Source organism: Tripterygium wilfordii, chromosome 13, assembly GCF_013401445.1.
Source record: "Tripterygium wilfordii isolate XIE 37 chromosome 13, ASM1340144v1, whole genome shotgun sequence".
Classification (NCBI taxonomy): Eukaryota; Viridiplantae; Streptophyta; class Magnoliopsida; order Celastrales; family Celastraceae; genus Tripterygium; species Tripterygium wilfordii.
Window position 1 is genome coordinate 16,207,585 of NC_052244.1, and position 22,886 is coordinate 16,230,470.

The 22,886-nt window shown below is 38.7% G+C and overlaps 7 protein-coding genes across 10 annotated transcripts; 4 read left to right on the forward strand and 3 right to left on the reverse strand.

Moving 5' to 3' along the window:
- Positions 1-541: 541 nt before the first annotated feature.
- On the reverse strand, positions 542-5,808 carry LOC120013367 (probable serine/threonine-protein kinase At1g54610). Of its 2 annotated transcripts, XM_038865156.1 has the most exons (7): positions 5,417-5,761; positions 4,926-5,210; positions 4,510-4,827; positions 3,490-3,717; positions 2,634-2,734; positions 2,087-2,201; positions 542-1,169 (listed from the first exon to the last, which is right to left on the reverse strand). In XM_038865156.1, exons 1-7 carry the CDS (start codon positions 5,759-5,761, stop codon positions 888-890), a joined length of 1,674 nt encoding a protein of 557 aa, XP_038721084.1. In that variant the 3' UTR covers positions 542-887. The 2 variants fall into 2 exon arrangements, with proteins under 2 accessions (XP_038721084.1, XP_038721085.1); XM_038865157.1 differs by lacking the exon at positions 3,490-3,717 and having other exon boundaries at positions 5,417-5,808.
- Positions 5,809-6,309: 501 nt separating this feature from the next.
- On the forward strand, positions 6,310-8,973 carry LOC120013368. The gene is made up of 9 exons (XM_038865158.1): positions 6,310-6,528; positions 6,617-6,729; positions 7,056-7,228; positions 7,331-7,424; positions 7,572-7,682; positions 7,808-7,897; positions 8,170-8,255; positions 8,394-8,458; positions 8,612-8,973. Exons 1-9 carry the CDS (start codon positions 6,333-6,335, stop codon positions 8,719-8,721), a joined length of 1,038 nt encoding a protein of 345 aa, XP_038721086.1. The 5' UTR covers positions 6,310-6,332; the 3' UTR covers positions 8,722-8,973.
- Positions 8,974-9,405: 432 nt separating this feature from the next.
- LOC120012301 lies at positions 9,406-11,507 on the forward strand. 2 transcript variants are annotated; one of them, XM_038863657.1, is made up of 2 exons: positions 9,406-10,001; positions 10,680-11,507. In XM_038863657.1, exons 1-2 carry the CDS (start codon positions 9,558-9,560, stop codon positions 10,794-10,796), a joined length of 561 nt encoding a protein of 186 aa, XP_038719585.1. In that variant the 5' UTR covers positions 9,406-9,557; the 3' UTR covers positions 10,797-11,507. The 2 variants fall into 2 exon arrangements, with proteins under 2 accessions (XP_038719585.1, XP_038719583.1); XM_038863655.1 differs by having other exon boundaries at positions 9,407-10,001; positions 10,677-11,507.
- A 363-nt stretch (positions 11,508-11,870) lies between these two features.
- Positions 11,871-13,445, forward strand: LOC120012294 (divinyl chlorophyllide a 8-vinyl-reductase, chloroplastic-like). The gene has a single exon (XM_038863644.1). It carries the CDS (start codon positions 11,995-11,997, stop codon positions 13,249-13,251), a length of 1,257 nt encoding a protein of 418 aa, XP_038719572.1. The 5' UTR covers positions 11,871-11,994; the 3' UTR covers positions 13,252-13,445.
- Positions 13,446-14,281: 836 nt separating this feature from the next.
- On the reverse strand, positions 14,282-15,912 carry LOC120012027 (CASP-like protein 1D1). The gene is made up of 3 exons (XM_038863260.1): positions 15,580-15,912; positions 14,832-14,958; positions 14,282-14,736 (listed from the first exon to the last, which is right to left on the reverse strand). The coding sequence occupies exons 1-3, from the start codon at positions 15,819-15,821 to the stop codon at positions 14,512-14,514; spliced, it is 594 nt and encodes a 197-aa protein (XP_038719188.1). The 5' UTR covers positions 15,822-15,912; the 3' UTR covers positions 14,282-14,511.
- Positions 15,913-17,314: 1,402 nt separating this feature from the next.
- On the reverse strand, positions 17,315-20,841 carry LOC120013019 (E3 ubiquitin-protein ligase MIEL1-like). Of its 2 annotated transcripts, none has more exons than XM_038864622.1 (12): positions 20,494-20,831; positions 20,280-20,367; positions 19,988-20,044; positions 19,857-19,889; positions 19,655-19,732; positions 19,424-19,467; positions 19,284-19,324; positions 18,632-18,714; positions 18,461-18,552; positions 18,281-18,350; positions 18,106-18,147; positions 17,315-17,754 (listed from the first exon to the last, which is right to left on the reverse strand). In XM_038864622.1, exons 1-12 carry the CDS (start codon positions 20,541-20,543, stop codon positions 17,629-17,631), a joined length of 804 nt encoding a protein of 267 aa, XP_038720550.1. In that variant the 5' UTR covers positions 20,544-20,831; the 3' UTR covers positions 17,315-17,628. The 2 variants fall into 2 exon arrangements, with proteins under 2 accessions (XP_038720550.1, XP_038720551.1); XM_038864623.1 differs by having other exon boundaries at positions 17,628-17,768; positions 20,494-20,841.
- A 770-nt stretch (positions 20,842-21,611) lies between these two features.
- LOC120013021 lies at positions 21,612-22,552 on the forward strand. The gene is made up of 2 exons (XM_038864626.1): positions 21,612-22,209; positions 22,329-22,552. The coding sequence occupies exons 1-2, from the start codon at positions 21,732-21,734 to the stop codon at positions 22,463-22,465; spliced, it is 615 nt and encodes a 204-aa protein (XP_038720554.1). The 5' UTR covers positions 21,612-21,731; the 3' UTR covers positions 22,466-22,552.
- The last annotated feature ends 334 nt before the right edge of the window (positions 22,553-22,886 follow it).

The window sequence follows — 22,886 nt, forward strand, 5'->3', positions numbered from 1 at the left end:
TTAAAAGAACATATTGGTGATGATTTAATAAAGATATGGTTAAACCCTAACCCCTAAATTTGGTTGTAGCGACCCTAAAGGGAAATAACTCAATTTTCTTTTTGGTGCTCAATGTGTCCATTTTGTTAGTCCCCGGGGAATAGTTTTCCGTTAGTCCCCGTAGAGTAGTTTGAGTGACAATGTGGATCTTAATATGTGTTAGTTAGGCGTTGAGTTTAATTCCGTGTTTGAAATTGTATTCACGATTGAACTGAGACATATATTGGCCTTTGGGACGTACCACTATGCAAGGGTGGATCCCAGAATAGGCCAACTCTTGGGTGAGTTGTCACTCATAGTCGTAAACACAGTGAATGTCCCTGATTGAAATTGCATGACCACTGCAATGACTTCCAGTTCCACTGCAATGAATCCCAGGCCCAGCCATGTAGCAGGTGGACCGCCAGGTCCCAGAAGGACCCCCAAGCAGCACCAGGTCAAGGTCCTCCAAGACCGAATTGATAGATTATTCTGCAGTTTTCTTCAATGTACATAGAGAGGGTGTTGAAGTGATTGTTACCTTATCATTTCATTCCACACATGTAAATTCTACAACGTTCTAGCCTCCGACCAACTACTTGTCCATGAAAAAATATGTTTAGCATATACAACACTAGGGCAGCTTTCTCACCATTGACAAAAGACTCAAAAAAAAAAGAATCAGGGATTGGAAAATTGACTTACAACGATATTTTACCTCTCCGTGCAATTTAGCTGGTTTTTTTTCCCAGGTATGATTCCCAGAAGACTGGGGCAACAGCCTGCAGCCTCCACAAGAATATCATAAAATAGTAAAATACCAGAAAGTATAACGCAATTCTTCATTATCTTCAATTTGAGCAGAACTTTCATCCGTGAGAGTCCTTTGAAGATCTTGAATGTGTATGCCTATCACCTGCAGTATGCTTCTTTTTCCTTGGAGCAGGGTCTACCAAAGGACCCGACCAAGTTTGAATAGGAGCCTTAGAATAAGAAAAGTTTGTGGAGCTGAAAGGGACATCAGGGGGATCAAAAACCGGATCAATGTGATGTGAAGAACCCAGAGGGTAACCAATGGCTCCATCCTGGTGCGGTGGAGGGAATTTCTCACTTTTGCTCTTCGCATTTGCATGTGTTATCAAACGCCGCCTCTGTTAGAGAGAGACATTAAAAGAAGTTACTCAAAGATAATCAATCAGAAGTATTGCCCCCAGCTCAATTTGTAAAAAAATTACGCAATTGTCAGCCCCACTACTACCGATACTAACTAACAATCATCATAAGTTTGACAGGAACGCATTTTCAAACTCAGGTCTCACATTTGCAATATCATACAAGGGAAGAGGGAGGGAGCATCATCAAGGTACAAATTTACTGTTCAAGTTCTCATATATATCATATAAATGGTATAATGCCTACATTAGTCCCAGTGTCCCTAGCAAATATTTTGTCCTAAATGTTTATTAAGGAAAAAAAATAAGACTCATCAAACCTTAACCTGAAGAAACACACAAGATATGCATAATTGCTGTCAATAATTAGTGTTACTTGATCTTCAAGTGATAACATTAACAAAAGCCAGTGCATTCATCCTCGTAGAGTGCCCCCTCATACATTTCAGGTCTATTTTGGTCTATCACCCTTTCTTTTGGCTATAACTTAATGATGCTCACATTAGGATGTTAACAACAGGCTTCATTGTATGTCTAGAGGATCCCGATGCTTATATGAGTGTGCTAGTCTAAAAGGTAAATTTTCTCAAACAGGTGGCCATTGGGTATTGGCATATACTGGTTACAGAAGAGAAAGCTGTAAGTAAACCATGCTAAGAGTAAAGATCTGCTAATGCCAGGCAGAATCATGCCGAAAAAATTGAAGGTTAATTTGTTCCTTTATATGAGAGAAACTAAGAAAATAGCAGACATGTTACTCAAAAGAGGGAAATGTATTGCTCATAAATTATTCAAATGAATTAAAATATGAGTTTCTGCAAGTTTTCCGTGTTAGCTTAAACAAACATGAGAAAAAAAACAGGAGAGGATGAAAAAGGCAGACTTATCTGACATACATCAAGATTGGCCTGAAGCTCCGCATTGGCCTCTGGAGCAGGAATTGTCCTTATAGGTCTCTCACGACGGGTTTTCTTTATGCCATCTGGATTAGCCCTTCCAGCAGCTCTCAACCTAGAGGTATCATAGCTTGTTTCAGGTTACATCAACAGGTGAGGGTGGGGGGATGGAGATACAACACTCAAGACTCAAGAGATGTAGAAATTTCTTGTCCTTAGTGAAGAAGGGGGCAAAATAAGCTTAAAATAAGAATCTCATCACCATTAAAAGGCCAATTAAGTAAAAAAAAAATTTATTAAACCTGCAACAAAGAGGCTTCAGAAAGGACAGCAAGATGAACTTCAACGTTTTAATAAGGCAAAGGTAATGAAACAAATTCTGTGTGTCAAAACAATTTTCAAATTTTGCACCTTATGATTAGACAAACTGTTGTCTCAATAACTGCAACCGCACAAATAAGGTTTAAAACACCCTTCTGGGAAGGATTAACCAACATCTAAATTAATCAAAAAAAAATTAAAACGGAAGATATTTGCATTTAATCACCTTCTTGCTTCTTCATCCCTTAATTTAGCATCCATCTCCTTGCAGGGGGGATATTTCGGAAGACTAGAAGGCTCACAAGCATAAGGCTCGGTTGTAATGAACTGCAAACAGAACAATAGCCAATCACAATGGTCAATCACATTTTTTCACTTAAAACCAGAATTCAAATTATTAAGTTTATTCTCCTAATTGATCTACCTACTGCGACTTCAGAGAAAGCACTCAATATTTCATGAAACTTTTTGATCTCTAAGAAAATGAAACAGAAAAGCATCTCAATCTTGTTCACCAATCCAACTTAGGAATTAGATTTGATTTCATTTCCTAACCAGTCAAGCTAAAGCAATTTCAATCCTGGCTTGATTACCATAGAAAAGACCCAACAAATTCACAATGTCGTTGCAATGATACAGTTTTCATAATAAAACTTTCTAAAGAAAATCAAGCAGCCAAATCCCGATACCATACAACTAGAAAACTCAAATGAATCCTCTAAATCTGCATACACATCAAAAGCACTTGCCTAAAAGAGGAGGTGTAGCACTGTGGATGCTTATTCCAATACAGCAGATCAAAAGCTTTTTCATCATTATTTGTGGCAAGCTTTTTTTTGGGTAGGGAGGACTTGAACCCATGACTTCAAGGTCATGATGATGGAGTTCAACCACTAGACGAAGTGGTGATCCCCTTTTCATCACCAAATATCATCAAATATTATAGCCGCCATATATTTCATGGATAAGGCACTTTACACTTATAATAACAAAGAAAACAAGCCACATTGAAATCAATATTTCAGAAAGCAACTGATTAATGAAGTTAAAACCAAAAAGACTATCAGAAAATGAAAGCTCACTTCGCTCCCCAATGCATCAGTAGCAGTTCCTCTTTCTGCTGGGTCAATTGCAAGAAGGGTTTCAATCAGTGGCAATGATGATGGTGGAAAATCATTAAAAGTATCTGCTATACATCTCTTATATGATTGCTGGGGCTTAAATATGGTTGCATGTGGTAGTTTTGACTTTTTCCAATACTCATCAGAAGGAGATCCACATAATTTAAATATCTTGTGGAGTTGCTCCACCTAAATAACACAAAAAGGCAACATTAGTAAAGTTTACATGTGGAATAATGTGCAGTGACTTTTGTTTAAAGACTATCTCAGCCACATATAGTGGACACTACATAGGTTTTGGTCCCTTTCTCATGTAGCCAAACAAGAACATAAGCATAAACTATAAGTCTATAACATGTGGCAATCGATCATGTAATCGACAAAATATCTCCATACCAAGGTCAAATTCATAGACATTCTTGTGCCAACATAATTGGGCATAGCCAAGAGAAATATAAAGCTTAACTTCAAGGGGTGATGAAGCACACAAGTATATTTGTATTATAAATAAGTCTTAAAAACTCAGCACCAGTTTTTTTATAGGCAAGCCAACCCTCAAGGTCATGTTGGTGGGGTTTCAACTTTCAACTACTCATACTAAGTGGTAATCCCCAGCATCACTCTATAAGACACCACTGAAGAGTTGATGTTTTCTGACGTAGATAAGTTAGAAGAATTTAAGTGCCGGTCACCCGAGAAACCCATCTGAAAAATGAAATAACCTAACCTAGGTTTACTAGAGTAATAAATAAAAACTGTCTGCCACCACAGTAAAGCAACAAAATAACACCCCCCGCCCCCAAAAAAAAAAAAAAACACACAGCAAGTATAAATTTCTCTTCATTAAATAGCAAAATTGATGTAAAAGGTAATGTAACCTAGAACACAGCAATTGGTGCAAATGAATCCAGAAAAAACATCTCAGGGTGAAGGAACAGCACAATTGTGGATCATCTGAATAAGTTAAACAATAGAACTTACCTCTGTTCGACCAGGCATGATAGGTTTTCCAGCCAATAGCTCAGCTAGTATACAACCAGCACTCCAAAGGTCCACACCAACACCATAATCAGTGGCCCCAAGGAGAAGCTCTGGGGGTCGATACCATAGAGTGACCACTCTACTAGTCATAGGCTGCTTGTGATTGGGATCAAAAAATGATGCCAACCCAAAATCAGCTATCTTAAGAATTCCACCATTGTCAATAAGAAGATTTGATCCCTTAATGTCACGATGGAGCACATGGCGGTTGTGACAATGTTCAAGCCCAGATAAGAGCTGGAGCATATAACATTTGACCTGCCATTTCCACATATACATACATAAAAGTTCACCCAATGTATGCACATTCAGTTACACTCAAAATAGAGCTAGATAACAACCAAGAATTTCAGTACCTGTGGCTCTGTGAACCTAATTCCTGGGCTCGCAGCGAGTCCAGCCAAATCATGCTCCATGTATTCAAATACAAGGTACAAGCTACATGACATCCTTGAAGTCGCCAAACCTTCCAATTTGACAACATTGGGATGATCCAAACACCGCAGAATCAAAATCTCTCTTGCCATGAACTTGACACTCTCTGGCTCTAAATTATCAAACCGAACCTTCTTCAGTGCAACAATTTTCCCAGTCAACGAATCCCTAGCTTTGTACACATTACTGTATGTACCTTGCCCAATCTAATCACAATATACCCAAACAATCAACTACGAAAAGTCATCTTCCATGCATGGGATAAGATGGTAGTAAAAGTTACTAAATCTACACCGATTTCTAATTCTGGGCTCTTGAGAAAAAAATGCCCCATGCACCTCCATAGCTCAAAACCATACTTACACAAATCCAACTGAACCGCAAAACCGGCAAACCAAAAAAAAATCCTTACCTTATCGAGCTTCTCAAAGGTGTCAGCCCGGCGGGGAGTCCAGCCATTGATAGCTTCTCCGGCGACGGCTGAGAGCCATGAAGGCCAGCCAGCAGCGACCTGCTCTCCTTGAACGTGCTTCGGGAGGTTGCTCAGCCTCGGATTTGGCCTCGAAGAGCACCTTCTCTCTCCCCTCTCACCTCTGGACCGCACATTCCTCTCCTCCTCCTTCTTCTCACTCTCCCTCAGATTCCCTCCATTCCCCACTTCACCACTTTCCGCTTTCTTACCAACCCTAACCACCACATCTGACTCCTCCCTCACTACCGGCTTCGCCGATACCTGTCTTCCGAAGACGCACCCCATCTTCTACTCCTCATCTCGACATTTTCAACAAAAGTTGCTACAAACCACAGCAAACCCTAAACAATGCTGGTTTCCTTCTTCGGGATCGTCGAATGCAGGAAAGTAAATAAAAAGGCAACAATGGGAGTAATTAGAGAGAGTATGTTTGTGTGTGCTAATTGTGAGAGACAGAGAGAGTGACCTAGCTTTTCAAAGGCAAAAGGAAAGCAGTGTAATGATTTGAGGTTGGCCACACCATCGTCAAAAATTAAACTAAAAAGGGAAAAAAAATCTCCAACACACAGTCACTAATGCAAAGCAAGAAAAAATAGTAAAATAGATATTGTTTTTCTTCTAAATTTTCCTGGTTGATTGGATGCAGAGAAAATGAGAGAATGTTTGGGAAAAAGAAAAGTGTGGATCTGTTTCTTTCCTAGTTGCAGACTCTCCAGTGTCTTCTATCCGTTTTGTAAGATTAAACCCCATTTCGTTATTAATTATGATAAGTAAAGTCTTTTCGGTAATTCCTCTTTAAGACCCGATAAAACTCCCGCAATTCGAGAAATCCCAAAATCTTATTTTGCTTTGATATATGAATATGGCGGCAGTGACCTTCACCATCTCCATCTCCATCTCCAGCTTCACTCCCCGAAGACCACAACCACCGTTCTTGACCCACCTCGCAAATCACTCCTTCTCGAAGACCCAAATTCTCAGAACTTCAAAACGCACAGCATTGTTGCCGTACACGACCACTTCCTGTCAAGTCTCTGCGTCTTCCACCGTTGGTATTTCTCTCTGTTTCCCCTCTCCTTGGTTTTCTGTTTGATTTTGTTGATTTCTTTGTTTTACTGTGATGGGTGGTGATGGATGAAGGTGCACCAAACGAAGGAGCGGAGATTGGGTCTTCTGGCTTGGTGGGTGCGAATGATCTGCTGATTGTTGGGCCAGGTGTACTTGGTCGCTTAGTTGCCCAGAAATGGCATGAGGTACGATTGCATCAACCTTTTTGTTCTTTACTGTAACTGATAGGCCTGAATTTGGAGTCAGTTATTATTTGTATCAGCATTAGAGAATTGTATATGAAATTTTAGATAATGATACTTCTAGTTCTTGTTTTATGTGGTATATGAAATTTTAGATAAAGCACTAGTTATGGAGATTGGTACATTGTTTTTATTCTTTGGGAAAGCCAAACTCTTCCAGTCTGAAAAGAAATGTAATTGTAGTTTGGCAGTAAAGGGTATGCAACAACAATGTTGTATGTTTATTTTACAGAGAAGGGAAACACTCATATTGGGGAAATTATTGGCAGGAGCATCCAGGATGTCAAGTTTATGGGCAGACGGCGACCACAGATCACCATGATGAATTGACCAACCTGGGGATTAATCCATCATTGAAGGGTGCAACTTTGACCCATGAATTCCCTTATGTGATTTTTTGTGCTCCTCCATCACGGAGCTCAAATTACGCTGGCGATGTCAGGTAATTTAGGAAATAGGATGGTATTGGCCTGAACGCTTTCTTTTTCTACTTCAATTGGGTGGTTGAACTAATTGTTGCTTGTTTGGAAATTGGATTGAATAGGCAGGCTGCACTGAGCTGGAATGGTGAAGGTTCGTTCTTATTTACTTCAAGCTCTGCACCATATGACTGCGATAACAATGGACAATGTGATGAGGTATTACGTCTTATGTAATCTACATTTTCTGCATAAATATAACAAAGCATCACTGCCTTGTGTTATGTAGACTTTCTTTCTTTTTTTTGGTTATTTCAGAACTCCTAGAATTAATGGGGTCTTATGGTCTTGATATTTTCTGTCCAGGACACCCCAATAGTTCCAATTGGAAGAAGCCCAAAGACAGATGTCCTTTTGAAAGCAGAAGCGGTTGTGCTGGAATTTGGTGGTTGTGTTGTTCGGCTGGCGGGACTTTACATATCCTTTTGTTGATTTTGAATTATACATATTTCTGTAGTCATTGAGAGGTAGATTCAATGGTTTGTTATGAGTGGTTATCAACGTTAGATATATTTGCTTATATCAACCTTGACTATCCATACAAAGAAGATAGAGGAGCACATGTTTACTGGTTAAAGAAGGGAACTGTTGAAGCTCGTCCAGATCACATCCTGAATCTTTTACACTATGAGGTTAAGAATTGTTCAACATTTCTTTCCTATGAACAAGCCAGGGTCAATGGAATCTTTCATTCTCGCCTTGAATTGCTTGCTACTGTTTATTTTTCATTACATTCAAGGGGGAACTTCTTTTCTTGTTTCGTACCTTGTCCTTGATGCTATTTCTGCATCATCAATCATTTTCCGCACGTGTACTTATCTTGAAAATATCTTTGTGCTTTGATTAGTGACTATTATCTTGATAGAAGGTTTATTTTAATACAATTTTCATTGTACTGTAACAGGATGCAGCTTCCCTTTCAGTTGCGATCTTGAAGAAGAAACTTCGTGGCCGGATTTTCCTTGGTTGTGACAATCATCCACTATCAAGGTGTACCTTTATGAACCCTTCTCTGTAATTAGATTTGCGGGCTTTAGTCCCCGATTTTTTATGCAAGATGATGTCAGACATGCAAATTAGATGCTTTTCTAGGCGGAATTTTTACTATATCGGCTAATCTGCTTACAGGCAGGAAGTGATGGACTTGGTCGCCAAGAGTGGTAAATTCAGTAAAACATTTGAGGGCTTTACTGGTAAGCTTCCATCCCAATATGTGGTCGATCTATTTCAGATCCTATCACACTGGACGGTATTTATTTTAGTTGTCTGGGTAGATTTGCCTGGTGACAAAAGCTTTGTTCTTGGTTTCTCTGAAGCCTCACCATTGCAATCTGTTGTGTTTGTAGGCACCAGTGTTCCTTTAGGTAAGAAATTAAACAACTCAAGAACTCGCGAGGAGATTGGATGGGAGCCAAAATACCATAGCTTCGCTCATTTCCTTGGAATATCAGAATGACTGCTGCATCTGTCATCCTAATATGAATTGAGTTGCATTTTAATGGGGAAATGGCTACAGGAGCAGTACAAAGAATGCTTGGTTATAGAATTGCTCACTGTTCTTGAGCTTAACTGCTGAGTTCTCAAATAATATGCAGTTGGTGTCCTTGTTATAAATGAAAAATAACCATTGTTCATACAGTCTGTCTGATAAAAGAACCTATATGTTCAATGATTAATTGATTATAGCAGTTGGTTTCACAGCCATTTATGCCCTGCTTCCTGATAATTATGAAAGAAGAATTGCTTTGTTGAATGTGCTTCTTTTTCTTTTTTTACGGAAGAGGGAGATTCGAACCCTGATCATCAGGATGATACACACAATCCTTACTAGTTGTTTGGATTTTCATGAACTTGAATTCAGTTTATGGTGGGAAAATTGTCAATATGCCTGCATTTAATTAATCAGATGTGGGTAGGCCCATCATGAGAAGTATGTGGTCAAGCCCACATGACACTCTCGTTTGTTTGGTTTGCTAATCAGGTGATTAAATTGAACCTGAAGGGACGGTGGTGATCTGTTGAAAGGTTTGGTGTAACGGTGTTGATTTAATTGAACGGTGATAAAGAAAAATCCTAATTAATCCTTATTTCACAGGATTATAAAATCCAACAGGGATTCGGAGAATCCCAAATGATATTTAAGAGAGGTTTAATTGAGTTTGAAGCATAATTACTGGCTGCGGTTGTGTGAGGTAGCAAGAAAAACATCGTTCTTCGACGTCCTTCATTCGCCGTTGTCGTCGTCGTTCTTCGCCTTCTCCGATTCGCTATTCTTGTTCTCTACTCCCTCTCATGGAGCCCCAGCGTCTTGAGAAAGCTCTGGATGGATGCGGCAACGATTTAGACGCTGCTATCGAGCGCCTGCTTGCGCTTTCTTTAGATGAGAAATCGGAGGGTTTCGCTGTGGAATCAGATGCATCTTCTGAGAAAGAAAAACCTACCAGTTTTGGAGATCTGGCTGGGTGGACGGACTTGCTGGTGAGGGAATTACAGAGTGCGATTAGTGTTGATGATGCCAGAGCCCGCGTGTCAAGTCTGCTGCAGATGCGTGAAGAATCGATTCATCAACAAGAAGCGGCTCGAATCGAAGTCGTGATCCGGGAGAATACAATACTGAAACGTGCCGTGGCTGTTCTTTATCGACGGCAGAAACAGTTTGTTGAGGATAGGAACGGTGAGGTCCAGCACTTGAAGCAGTTACTGTCTCAGTATCAGGGGCAGTTGACAACTCTCGAGGTAAGCAATTATGGCTTGATGATGCATTTAAGACAGGCCCAGAAAAACAACCCCATTAATGGTTGTTTCAATCCTGATGTATTCTGATAAAGAGATCAAGATTAGGTTTTTCTTGCATTGATAGCATCATCTAGCTTCACTATGGTCAGGGAAGCACCAGCTCACTGTGGAATTTGAATGCACAGATATTGTTTATATATATATATATATGTTTTGATTAGTGGTTGTAATCTGATTCACCCTTAGTTGCCATCTTTAGAGAAACTCTGGTTTTTTAGAACCCTAATATTGAAGTTTAGTGCATGAAAACAACCTTTCAACAATGTGAGACACTCATAAAATACTGTTATAATCACTTTTTTCTTTCAAGAATCATCCAAAACATATCTAAAGATCCAGACCTTCCGTATTCATTTCATTTCACAATAACTTCCTGAAAACAATATCATCACCAGGTACCCCAAACCAATTTTTTCAATATAGATAATTAACTTTTTCTGTTTGGCACAATGCATGGAATGTATGTTGGTCTTGCATGATCAAGCAGGGGACACTCAGAATCTGCTGTTTGGTATGAGAGAATTCGCACAAGCTCAAATTTTCCATGAGATATCAAAGTATGTATTCTGCTATTGTCATCCTTTTATTGACAAAATCTAAATTCAATTTTCTCAGCAGTTGCTACTCTCATATGTGAGTGAAGCTTACCAAACTTGGAAGTTCCAGCTGAAACGTCTTTACTTTGTTCGCCGGCTCTCATCCTTTCAACACTGGGATGAGGTCCCTCTTGGCTAGGCCCTGCGCTTCTCTTACCAGGAGGGGATGAACAAACTGTGACAACTGAGCGAATATGAACTGCAGGTGCCGTAGAACGCACTGCAGGCGTGCCTGTCATCCCCTTTGTTTCTTCCAGCCAATGTCTTATCGAAGAACATGTAGAACTGACAAATCTTGTTGGTGGGTAGGCGTAAGAGGGATTGAACTCTCCGGTCTGAGACTACGAGAAGGTTTAGCACTGACCATCAGTTCACTGGAGCTGCAAATGAAGTTGGCACAGAACCTCTATTTGATCCCGGAGAACCAGCCTTCTGAATATTCCGCAGCCTAAATTTAGACTGCAAGTGATTCAACATACACGGGTCTTGGGGCATGAACTCAGCCACATCTGCATTTTGTCCTCTGGGCTTGGCTTCCATGGGGCTAAGGGAGATCCGGTTACCCTTTTCGATTTGGTTGCTTTCGGGGTGAACCAAGGAGCCAAGCAAACACCAAAGATTTGGCTTAAGCCAAGCAATGTAATTTATAAGAAAAGTGAAATGAGGCCTTTTCTTGAGGCTTTAAGTACCAAAATATGATGGCTCAAGAGAAACAAAACTCTGTGGTCTTAATATATCTAGGAGAATCAGTAAATTCAAAGCGGATGTGAATGATGTGGGTGGCCTGAGATTTCCAACAAAAATGCCACAGAATTGTTTTTTAAGATATAAAACAAAATTATTTTGACAATGCAAAGGAACACCAAAATAAATTATGTCAAAAATGTGTTTACATCTTTTTATCCAAATTTTAATTCTCAAATAATTTTATTATTTTGGCAATGGTTCAATTCTATTCATTGCCTACCAGATTAATGAAAGAGCTCAATTTAACGGTTTTGTTTTCTTTCAAGGAAAAATGTGGTATTTTTCAAAAAGTTTAAATTCAAATTACTCTCAATTTCAATTCTAAGAAATATAAGGGATCTAGAAGATATATTAATAACCTCTAAGGAGTAAACTGATATATCAAAGAAAATCTCTGAAACACCATATCCACCTATCATTTTTGGGTTGTACCTTGATAAGAGCCTCAAACATGAAGCAAAGCTGACCATGAAATCGCACTTCCTAGCAAGGTTTCTTTTCACTTTATTTCTTCTTTTCTTCTCTGATTTCCTTCAACAACCACAATCCCATTTTGATTTCTCTTAAATCCCACTTGAAGAAGGAAAAAAATGTCCCTTTGTTTCTCTTTCAATGGGTTCACTCTTCATTCAACGAAGGGCCAACGCTATAAAGCTCGAATCTTTTCACAATGTATCAATCAAGGTCAGGTAATCTCAATCCCTAATTCCTTGTCATTTGATCGATTTGAGTTTTCAAAGTCGTTTGAGTTTAGAAGACATAGATTTAGTCCCATTGGAGCTTCAGCAACAACTGTGGATGAAACGACTTCATCCTCATTTAGGAACAAAAACCCAAAAGATATCAACATTGTTGTGGTGGGTTCAACTGGGTATATTGGGAAATTTGTGGTTACAGAGTTGGTGAACAGAGGATTCAATACTATTGCAATTGCTAGAGAGAGAAGTGGAATTAGAGGTAGAAGTAGCAAGGAAGAGACATTGAATCAATTGAAAGGGGCTAATGTTTGCTTCTCTGATGTTACTGATTTGGGAAAGTTGGAGGAATCTCTGGAGAGTTTGGGCGTTCCAATTGATGTTGTGGTCTCATGCCTTGCTAGTCGAAACGGCGGTGTGAAAGATTCCTGGAAAATTGATTATGAGGCAACTAAGCATAGTCTTGTTGCAGGTAGAAAGTCCGGGGCATCGCATTTTGTGTTGCTTTCTGCAATATGTGTGCAGAAACCGCTCCTTGAATTTCAGCGTGCGAAGCTGAAATTTGAAGCTGAATTGATGGAAGAGGCCAATAAGGATAAAGGGTTTACTTATAGCATAGTAAGGCCAACAGCATTCTTCAAAAGTTTAGGGGGTCAGGTTGAGTTGGTGAAAGATGGGAAGCCTTATGTAATGTTTGGAGATGGAAAGTTGTGTGCTTGCAAGCCTATTAGTGAGCAGGATTTGGCATCGTTTATTGCTGATTGTGTGTTGAACAAAGATAAGATTAACCGAATATTGCCAATTGGTGGACCTGGGAAGTCATTGACACCATTGGAGCAAGGGGAGATGCTGTTTAGACTTCTGGGGAAGGAGCCCAAGTTCTTGAAAGTGCCAATTGGGATAATGGATTTTGCCATTTGGGTTCTTGATTCCCTTGTTAAGGTCTTTCCGGCAATGGAAGATGCAGCCGAGTTTGGGAAAATCGGAAGGTATTATGCGGCTGAAAGTATGCTGCTCTTGGATCCTGAGACTGGTGAGTATAGTGCTGAAAAAACGCCGAGTTATGGGAAAGATACACTGGAAGATTTCTTTGATAAGGTTCTTAGAGAAGGGATGGCTGGCCAAGAATTAGGAGAACAAACAATCTTCTGAGCAACCTTGCTCATCACAAGTCTGTAAATTCGAGCGATTAGTTAACCAGTTTTGTAACAAGGCTTGCTTGAAGCTGTGAGGTATGAACTTTCCGATTCTTCTTAAGTTCATGTAGGTCAGCAACATTTGTGGGCTAAATACTTCTGTAAACATTTCCACTTCTCAATATATCAAATTTAAAGTTCTTGGGAAGACTTGATAATTTTCATTGATGATCTTATTTTCTATGATCTGTTATTAGCTCTTGTTGTGGTCCTGTGGATATTCTTTTCTGCACAAATCATAAAAATCTTGCTGAATAAATCGTTCCTGCAGGTTGCCAAATGCTTGTGTATTTTTTGTGTGTGCTGAGTTGTGAACTACATGAAAATGCATGGTTGATCTGATGAAAAACAATGTGCCTTCATACTTCAATTAGCTTTTTCTTCCTAGATTTAGCATGTATGTTTCACTGCTTGTCTTCCGATGAGATTTTTCTATTGATGTCTTGCCATGAAGCTGGATTTTTTGGTGTGAAATTATCTACCTTGCTTTTTGGGGAGAAGTTTTCAATAGTAAATCTGAAAGCATGTTTTCCCTATTTTTCTGGTTGATTAAGCAGTACTCCAGTTTACTGTGAATGGAGTAAACATCGTAAGTGCTTTGTGAATTATGTTGTCATCACAAACCAAAAAACAAAAGAGCCTGAGCACAGGAGACTCCTCACTCCTGCTGTGGTTATATACACTGGCTACCATATGTTTGCTTGTGTTCGTTTATTTTTAAGATTGGGTAGGTTTTAGGCTAGCAGTTCACTCAATGTCTGAAGTGTTGAGTGTTATCCACATGATGATAATGTAAGTTGGACCAAAATCCAGCACATGGCCACAAGGGTATTAAACCCAGCAATGATATTATTGAACTCGGGACCTTCCGAGTCCATTCGGTTTGGCCACAAAGATATTGATCTCTTTGTTAATGAAAGTGGACTGAAAGTTGTCCATTAAAAACTGAAAACCCAGCAAGGGATATTATCACCCAACAGAGGCTGGAACCCAACAACAAGATCACCATTCAAAATTCAATCTGCTCAACTACATAATACACAAATGATCATTCAATACATAAACATTCTTACATTCTGCACAGAATAGACAACCTTTACAGATGAAAAACCTCCAAACAGGCACCAAAAAAAACCACAACAGCACAAGGAGAGGAGCTTCAAAATTACACACACATCACACAATCACTGACATGTTTGTGGCCCAGAACCCATCTCTACTTCCTAATCTTAGTGTGGAAGGAGAAAACAGAGAGCAAAATAAGCGCAATGAGCACAACAGCTGCAAACAATGAAATTGCAACTGCACTCCCTATATGTTTACAGAATGTGTCATACACATTGCACACCTTGACCCATCCAACATGACTGTTGCCCTTCAACCCAATATAAGCAACACCGCCGGCTGTGCCCGTAGCGGAGGCTGTCAACCCTAGCATCACCTGTTCACAGAAGAACAATTAGTGTAACTTGTAAGTACATTTTGTAAATGTAATTTCTTACTACCAAACAACAACATGGTCTAGGAGAGACTTACCACATCACCAAGTACAAAGAAGAAGGAGAAGATTGTCCGATGATTTGGCTTCAAGATGACTGAAATTGATGCGAGAGTGGTGATGATGCTATACAGTCCAACCACACACAATGCTGCAACAAAGTATCTGCACACAATCATGCAAGGACAGACTGTAGGACTCAGTATGTGATCCATTGATTAACAGGACTAGAAACAGATTAGTTTTTCTGATCAAAGGACAGAAACATATATCCCATGTTTTTTTTAAAATGGGCAACCAGACAGTTCTAGGGTTGTAAAAAACCGAACCAGATCGAAATCCACTCCGAAAATTTTCATTCAGTTCATTTTGACACTTTTCGGTGCGATCTCGGTTTAAGGTTTTTGTGAATCTCGGTTTTTGGTTCGGTCTGGAAAAAAAACATTCTGGTTTGAAATCGAGAAACAGATATATACATAATGTCTTATACAGTTATACTCTTACGGAAAACAAACATGTTTTCGGGGTTGTTTTATGTTTTTCAGAAAATGAAAACAGAAAATGCATGGAAATAAGCATACCAACTCTAGCCACCACTCTAATCCCGTCCTTTCTAATGTGATTAAACAAAACTTAATTATCCAAAAATTACACTCCATTAATCATCCTACTCAATCCCTCAACCGTGATTATTAAAGGATCGCAATCAATATTAATTTAGATGCAGACTATATGTGAAAACTAGAAGCTTAATTTGCATATTATATGATCAATAAATTAACTTACATGAAGGCAGGGGAGTGATTAAATTTGGCTGCGAGGCTAACTCTAGCTCCGGGCACACCAGGAACAGAAGCTAACTCTGTTTGCTTGGCAGTGGACATCACCACAACAGACACAAGTGTTGCAGCGAATAATACAACCCTAAGAGCCACATCCACCGTAGAAAGGTTAATACCGGTGGCCGGAGGAGGAGGTGGTGATGGTGCCTCCACGGGCTTCGATTCCGGGTCAGCCTTATCCGTCATGATCAATGGTTAATTTGGTGGTCTTAGTAGGATGAATAGCAGTAGATGGAGTAGTTGGTGACTTGGTCTGGTGAATATACACAGTTAGGCTATAATATAATGTTGTGGACATGTATGTACATATATACATATATGATGATTTAGCTGGTAAAAACAAATCTAGTCAAATAAATTGATAATTGTTTGAGTTGGAATTCCCGGTACGCCAAGAAAATTCAGAATTGCAATAACAATGTAAATAGAGATTAGTCTAGTTGGTTCATGAATTTGAGTGTTCTTATCATGTGTGACTAGAATTTTTGAAGATAACTCTTTTGAGTCTTCATCATCGTGATCGTCACTATATCTTCGATTTCTCACCAAAAGAAATACATTTGTGGTCATGCACTGGATTTTGACCCAATTTACCATGTCATCAGGTGGGGAACTTCTGTGCGTGTAGGTGTAACGTCCAAAGTTTAGGCCTATATCGGATATCCAAAGGATAAACTTGTATGACACCGTTCTTAAAGACTGCAACTAAGGGTGTAAACGGTCAATTTTTTTTCGGTTGGCGGTCAATTCTATTTCTACATTTTTTTTAATACCCCTAGTTGCACCCATCTTTCCTATATAGATAATTAAATTAATAAAGTGGGATTAATCATTAATCATTGAAGAAGAATTGGATGAATCATTCCACTAGGGAAAGCTAAAATTGACTCACCCTATATTAATTGATGTCATATGATTGACTCATCATGCTGATCCATTCAAGTATCCGAGAATTTACAGTCATATCGCGTAGTTATATATACATGTTAAAAACAAAATTAACTGATGTGGGTCGGACTTAAAAAGAATTAAAAATTCAAGATTCAGATTTTGTTTGGATGCAAAGAAAGTGAGAAGATAGGGGTGTTTGGGTTAGACAATGATTGAGGGTATTTTAAAATAAATATTTCGTTTTTTTTAATAAAAATTTAGCATCTTTATCTTTTGAGTGTGCATTAAATAAACTCATCAAAAAAACATATTTCTAAGTAGTATTTTAAAAAAATTACTTTAATTGAAATTAATATATGATGTCTTAATCATATCACCTTTGATTAGATGCACTTCCAATATATATATGAAAGTAATGTATAATCACATCAAAAAGAAAAAGTATGTTGTCTAGTGCTTGGATTTTTTCAATCCTGCTTTTGCTTTCTGGTTTATTAAATGTATAATACCATGGGCCTTTTGAAAGTAACATATGAACACAAGAACCATGTCCCTCTCTTCTTCTTTTTTCCTTCCAATAATCATTTGATTACACACTGAATTAATATATAATTAACATATACGTGTGATGGAGAAAACAAATACATATGATGGACTTCCGATGATGTTCACATATACTCGTGTAGGTGACCCTAAACTTTTGAGATATAGGCTCGGATGATGATGATATGTACTACCAAAAAGTCAGTCAAGGACATATGTAATAGGTGGAAAAATAAAGATAAAGCTATAATAAAAGCAGACCCCAAATACAACATAACATCTTCAAGGGAAACACTGTTGCCATAATTTATGTACACACAATAATGTTACATGAAACATCAGACCCAGAGTAGTCAAAGTGGCTCCAAATCCATCCATTAATTAGAGCAAGAATACAATTGAGAAAAGGTTTAGGGGGTACTGTCATCAGAATGACAATGCAATGATAGAGTATAAACTCAATTAAATGTAACTCAAGATGATTGAATCCAGCAATGTATTATATACTGTGGGTGAGACGCAGCAATGCGTGCGCTACATGGCCAGACATTGCCCCTTGTCATTGAGGGAGAACTGGCGGAGCAATTGAGCGGGTATTGTATGATTTGCAGTGGCTGCACTTCTGCCCGATTATGTGGAAGTAAACTTCAGTCGTGTCGCTGCAGTCATTACACAGGATCCAAACCTGTAAAATCATTGCTTGATGTTTATATGTCTTCTCAGGAACTGGAGAACAGCTCAAAACAATTAAGAAGACTTCTTATGAACATATACTATTCTTATGAACATATACTATTAGGTTATTAGCTGGTTTATTAACTGCCCAAGATAGATAAAAATCCTAAAATGGACCAGATGGTTTCTTCGCATAACCATGCCACACGAATATGATGGCAGAATATTATCACAATTTAGCAAGTTTCCAGTCTTTGGATGAAGTACTATTTAACGGGAAGGAAAACGGCAGCTTAATATAGACAAAGAACTACATGCAAAACATCATTACTTTCAGAACTTTAAAGGATAAGGTATGCACCTTTCTGTGGCGATAATCCTCGGGCATGACAGTTTCTTCAGTCTGTTACCACGAATAAATAAAAATTCAGAGACAATTAGCTCAACCGGCAGGAGAACTTCTAAAACCGGCCATTGAAAGCATTGACCCTTAAACTAATCTCTAATTCAATCAGCATAAGCTCAATGGCTCTTACCTCCTCATCTATTCTCTTCCAGGTTTTAGACATATCAATCACTGACCTGGAGCAGATCGGACAACAGAATCTGGATGATGATACCAAATGTCAAGTCATGAAACAAGGGGAAACTTATCAATATGCATAAAAGTTCGAGAAAGCCAAATAAGTAGAAGATAACAACTCATGGATGCTTACTTATCACGCTTCATCATTTCATGGCAACATTCAGAATGCATTGTGTGCCCACATTTCAATACTGTCGTAGCTTTCAGAGAGTCAAACAGATACTACAGCAACACAAAAGTTATAGCCCGTTACAAAGTTAATCATCTTCTAGTCATTATTAGAGCACTCCAGAGCACATACCTCGTAACATATAGGGCAGTGATGCCGCATGGAGTTCTCAACACACCGATGATTATCCCAAAGGCTGATCGAATAGCAAGACCCTGCGCACTTGCAAACATCAGTATTATACAAGATTCTGTCACATAAAAATAGAACCCATTTAATACCTTCAACAATTAAATAACCCCACATAAACTAAACTAAACTATTGCCAGAGTCAACTTTCCCACCCCCTATCAAATCTGATCGGGCATATCCTTCAAGAGATCAACCAATATGCATATTCTAGTAACAGTCTTTGTTAATTTTCGATTCGGGAGTTGATGCAGAAGACAGTTTAGGGGCTATTCGGGAGTTAGCGACTATTCTAGTTACGATTTATTTTATTTTATGTTTTTTGAATTAGCTTATTGGCTTTGAAAAAGAAAGTCTCTTGAAAAATTCTCTATGCAGATAACAAGTTTAGAGTTAGATATCTCTGAAGATTCTGTAATTAAACAGTAAAAATTAGTAGAAAATTCCCCGAAAATCCCTTCACCAAGCACACGCACTCGAGGGCACGCGTAAAGAGACACACAGAATAAAAGGGAAAGATCTAGATAGTGAAGCCAATGGTAAGATTTTCACAGGGTCATAACTCATAAGAATGACTGAACTTCCAATTACATACCACACTTCTTGCAGTGAAAATAGTTCTCACGACCACCGACTCTGGGTACACATAAGAGCAAAAGATCATGAATTCACGGACATTAAGCAATATACAAAGACAAGAGGTAATAACTAATAAGTCAATTGTGGCTCACCAACCTGCAGATCCCACAGTCATCACAATGAAACTGCCCTTTCTCAGTCTGCAAAACAAGGTCATAAACAGCTAAAAATCAAAGTGATGAAAAAATGGATTACACACCAGCTACAAAAGCGCAACCTAGATCTTCCCAAGTTGGAAGATTGTTAATCAATAACTAATGCCAAAATGCAAAAATAAGGTAAATGTTATCAAACTCTGAAAGTATTAAGTTGAAATAGTATAATTACATCATCGTCGTAGAATTTGCAGATCTCACAGAAGTATTCACCCATATTGACGCCACAGTTGGTGCAAACTTGACCTATCTGGAAAAAAAGCAAAAGCAAAATTGAGATTCTGAAGGAACCACTAATCCAGCAAAACATATAATATAGATTAAAGAATTCACACAAGCGAAGCTTCTAAATCACAATTCAGAAAGATAAATACCAGCTGTTCCGTGTCACAAACTGAACATATGACCTGCAATATCAATTCAATTCCAAACAGCTTATATTCCTTACTAACAAGTACATAAGTGCGAGTATTTTAGGAAAAATAATAGTGGACAAACTACATACTTGTTTAACATCATATCGATCTATCTCGTGCCGATCATATATGTTTTTCAGCATGCCCTAGTGTATCAAAATCATCAAAGCAGAGTAAAACACCCAGATCAAGATAAGTTAAGGATGTGTTATGCTAAGCAAAAAGGAGGAGCCAGGAAATGATGCAGCACGGTCTGAAGATGAATCAAAACAAACGGAAAATAGAATATAAGCCCAATCAATATATGGGTGAATTTGCACATAATTACAAGCAAACAAACAAAAAGATAAGTTATACTGTGCTCGAAATGGTAACAATTACCGCAGCCTCGTTGTGACAATGGCGGCAAGGAAAGACCTCGTTGCAGCAAGGAGCTCGAATCCTGCATCTTCTCCGGTAATGGTCGCACCTACCACAATACAAATGGGAAAACACAAAGATCTCACAAACCCATATCAAACCCTTTTAACAAACAAATTATCAAAGACAAATTGAAATGAAAAGCCAGAGACGAAGAGAAAGAGGAAGTGTATACCCGTAACCCATCTTCCCAAAAGCAAGGCGTTCATTGGCAGGGCCTTCCATGACTCTCGGGAAAATAGATATTACAGAGAAATGAAAGGCCAGCCGAGGATGCACTAGAGAGATTCCCGATTTATTAATTCAAAGGCATCACCTTTACCTTTACCTTTACCGTTAGCTTTAATTTCATTCATTGTATACGCATGTATATATGAGATTCGTGTATTAGATTTGTGACAACAACATTATTAAATGCCAAGGAGATAAGGAGCCCACAAGCATAGGGAGTGAGAGAGAGAGAGGATAAGGTGGGTGGCAGTGACTGGTGACTTGTCGAGGAAGGGACAGGAGTGAGGAGCCGCAATCTTGCGCGAATAGAAAGACAGGGATGGTTATGTCGTCGTGGGCATTTTTACAAACAGTTGCAAGGCATACGCAAAGGTAAAGCTTCCAATATCTCCAACTTGGAAGGGCAAGGTGGAATGCAGTCTTTTCATTATGCTTACTTCACTGACAGCCTCTTTAGCGAATTGGGGGAGGACATGTGCATATGCACTATTTTTGCCTTTTTGGTGTATTTTGTGTTGAAAATCAAGCCACAAACATTTCATAAATCTTCATATGGTCACCTACTGTTCTCCCACTCAATAGTTCCCGCAATAATCAATTTAAAAACAATTGATTTGGCTCCCAACCAGGGTTGTATTCATGAACCCTTTTGTTTAACTAATAAAATATGTGAAAGCTTATCTTTTGGTCGACATAGGAATATAGGATGCCATCAGACTCTGGACATTTCTATAAGAAGTTTTCCTTTCTTGTTCCTTTCCAAGACCAAGGTGGATTGCGTTGCTTTGGTAGTCTCAAATATTCTCTTGGAAAATAACATCTAGAGTTCTGTGCATTAAGCCAGTCAAAAGTGGATCCTGAGATTAAATACAAACCTCAACTTGCACAGTCCCATGTATTAAATGCTTATTTAATACATAAATAATATAATCTTAGTAGATGAGAGATCCATACGGGTATGTTTTCCCCTACAAGTTGCCCAATATACAGCTGCTAGTCTGCTATCCTAGCTATTGTCACCAGACTGTCCATAGAACAAGAGCAAAGATAGGGAAAGGGTGTAAACCTAAGAGCATCAGGTCTCATTTCAATCCCAAGAGAATAGTTTAGGTAACAAGCCGCTAATCTCTCTCAAGAAGGGAGAGAACAACCCACTCCTCTGCAAATTCACCAAAAAGAGAAATGGGTTGTGGAGAATCGAAACATGATGTTGCCACTGGAAACACCGTCACCCTTAAGAAATCCGACACAGGAAGCAAAAATTGCAAAGGCACAGAATCCTTCATTGAAGCAGCATCAAATGATAAGACAAACACAAACACATCTGTGCAAAACCAAGAGAGGGAGATTAATGTGGGCAAGGGCACTGAAGATGGACAGAATGTGAAGGATATAACCGAGGACACAGAATTAAAGGGAGGAGAAAACAAAACTGTTGCTTCGGAACTTGCAACGTTTGTATCTAAAGAGTCACCAAATCATTTCTTCTCGTCAAGGAAAGATGAAGAAGCCATTGATGCTGAGGGAAGGTCTGAGAAGTCTGAGTATTGTTCTCCGCGACATGAAGATGGGAAGGAGAGTTTGTTCAATGAGAATGTAGAAGCTGACATAGCAGTTGAGGAAAAATTCATAAAACAACCCAAAGAAGAAACAGCAAATGGTTTGTAAACATAACTCAATCAGGCCTTACCCTGTTATACACGTTCTTATAGAGATATAGCCATTTCACCCTATTTAAAATTCTTGGTTGTCAAATAGTAATTCATATATGCAATGCAGGAGAGGATATAAAAATGAGGGAAGAGAATTTGGTGAAGGAACCAGAGGCATCAACAGCCATTGAAGCAGAGGTTTCTATACCAGAAGAAAAAAATGGTTTCAGCACTGAGAAGGTACCTTATGCAACTTCAGTTTAAGTTCCTTGGGACGCACATGATGAATTGATCATATTAATAATTTCCAGCTGCCCAGCAAGCTATTCATCTTTACAAAAAAAAGTTTTCTTCCTGCAGGAAATTGTAGTTGAATCACAGAACAATGATATGAAGACAACATGACTGGAATAGAAGCTCATATGAAGTTTCAAACTTCTCATGCAACTAACTAGTTCATTGGTCCTGAATGTGTACTGATACTTTGATGCTAATTAACCTCGTTGTTTTAGCAAATCTAAATTCCAGAGAAGCTTAAAGTAAGATAGGTGTGGAGTCAGAAAAACTTCAACTATGACAGGATATATGTCGAAAATAAACTATTTAGTTGCTAGGACATCAGTATGCATACATCACCAAAGTTCATCCAGGTTGTATAATGACCTATCTAAAACTCATATCAGCT

Coding starts and splice junctions, on each gene's coding strand:
- LOC120013368 (XM_038865158.1), top strand. CDS start 6,333: ATGAATATGGCGGCAGTGACCTTCACCATCTCCATCTCCATCTCCAGC. Junction 7,425..7,571: donor ACAATGGACAATGTGATGAG/GTATTACGTCTT, acceptor TTTTCTGTCCAG/GACACCCCAATAGTTCCAAT. Junction 8,459..8,611: donor AACATTTGAGGGCTTTACTG/GTAAGCTTCCAT, acceptor TTGTGTTTGTAG/GCACCAGTGTTCCTTTAGGT.
- LOC120013367 (XM_038865156.1), bottom strand. CDS start 5,761: ATGGGGTGCGTCTTCGGAAGACAGGTATCGGCGAAGCCGGTAGTGAGG. Junction 4,828..4,925: donor TTAGGTTCACAGAGCCACAG/GTACTGAAATTC, acceptor TGGAAATGGCAG/GTCAAATGTTATATGCTCCA. Junction 2,202..2,633: donor AGGGATGAAGAAGCAAGAAG/GTGATTAAATGC, acceptor TGATACCTCTAG/GTTGAGAGCTGCTGGAAGGG.
- LOC120013021 (XM_038864626.1), top strand. CDS start 21,732: ATGGGTTGTGGAGAATCGAAACATGATGTTGCCACTGGAAACACCGTC. Junction 22,210..22,328: donor CAAAGAAGAAACAGCAAATG/GTTTGTAAACAT, acceptor TATGCAATGCAG/GAGAGGATATAAAAATGAGG.
- LOC120013019 (XM_038864622.1), bottom strand. CDS start 20,543: ATGGAAGGCCCTGCCAATGAACGCCTTGCTTTTGGGAAGATGGGTTAC. Junction 20,368..20,493: donor TTTGGGAAGATGGGTTACGG/GTATACACTTCC, acceptor GTATTGTGGTAG/GTGCGACCATTACCGGAGAA. Junction 19,325..19,423: donor GATGACTGTGGGATCTGCAG/GTTGGTGAGCCA, acceptor ATGTGTACCCAG/AGTCGGTGGTCGTGAGAACT.
- LOC120012301 (XM_038863655.1), top strand. CDS start 9,558: ATGGAGCCCCAGCGTCTTGAGAAAGCTCTGGATGGATGCGGCAACGAT. Junction 10,002..10,676: donor GGCAGTTGACAACTCTCGAG/GTAAGCAATTAT, acceptor CAATTTTCTCAG/CAGTTGCTACTCTCATATGT.
- LOC120012027 (XM_038863260.1), bottom strand. CDS start 15,821: ATGACGGATAAGGCTGACCCGGAATCGAAGCCCGTGGAGGCACCATCA. Junction 14,959..15,579: donor AATCACTCCCCTGCCTTCAT/GTAAGTTAATTT, acceptor GATTGTGTGCAG/ATACTTTGTTGCAGCATTGT. Junction 14,737..14,831: donor TCTTTGTACTTGGTGATGTG/GTAAGTCTCTCC, acceptor TTCTGTGAACAG/GTGATGCTAGGGTTGACAGC.
- LOC120012294 (XM_038863644.1), top strand. CDS start 11,995: ATGTCCCTTTGTTTCTCTTTCAATGGGTTCACTCTTCATTCAACGAAG.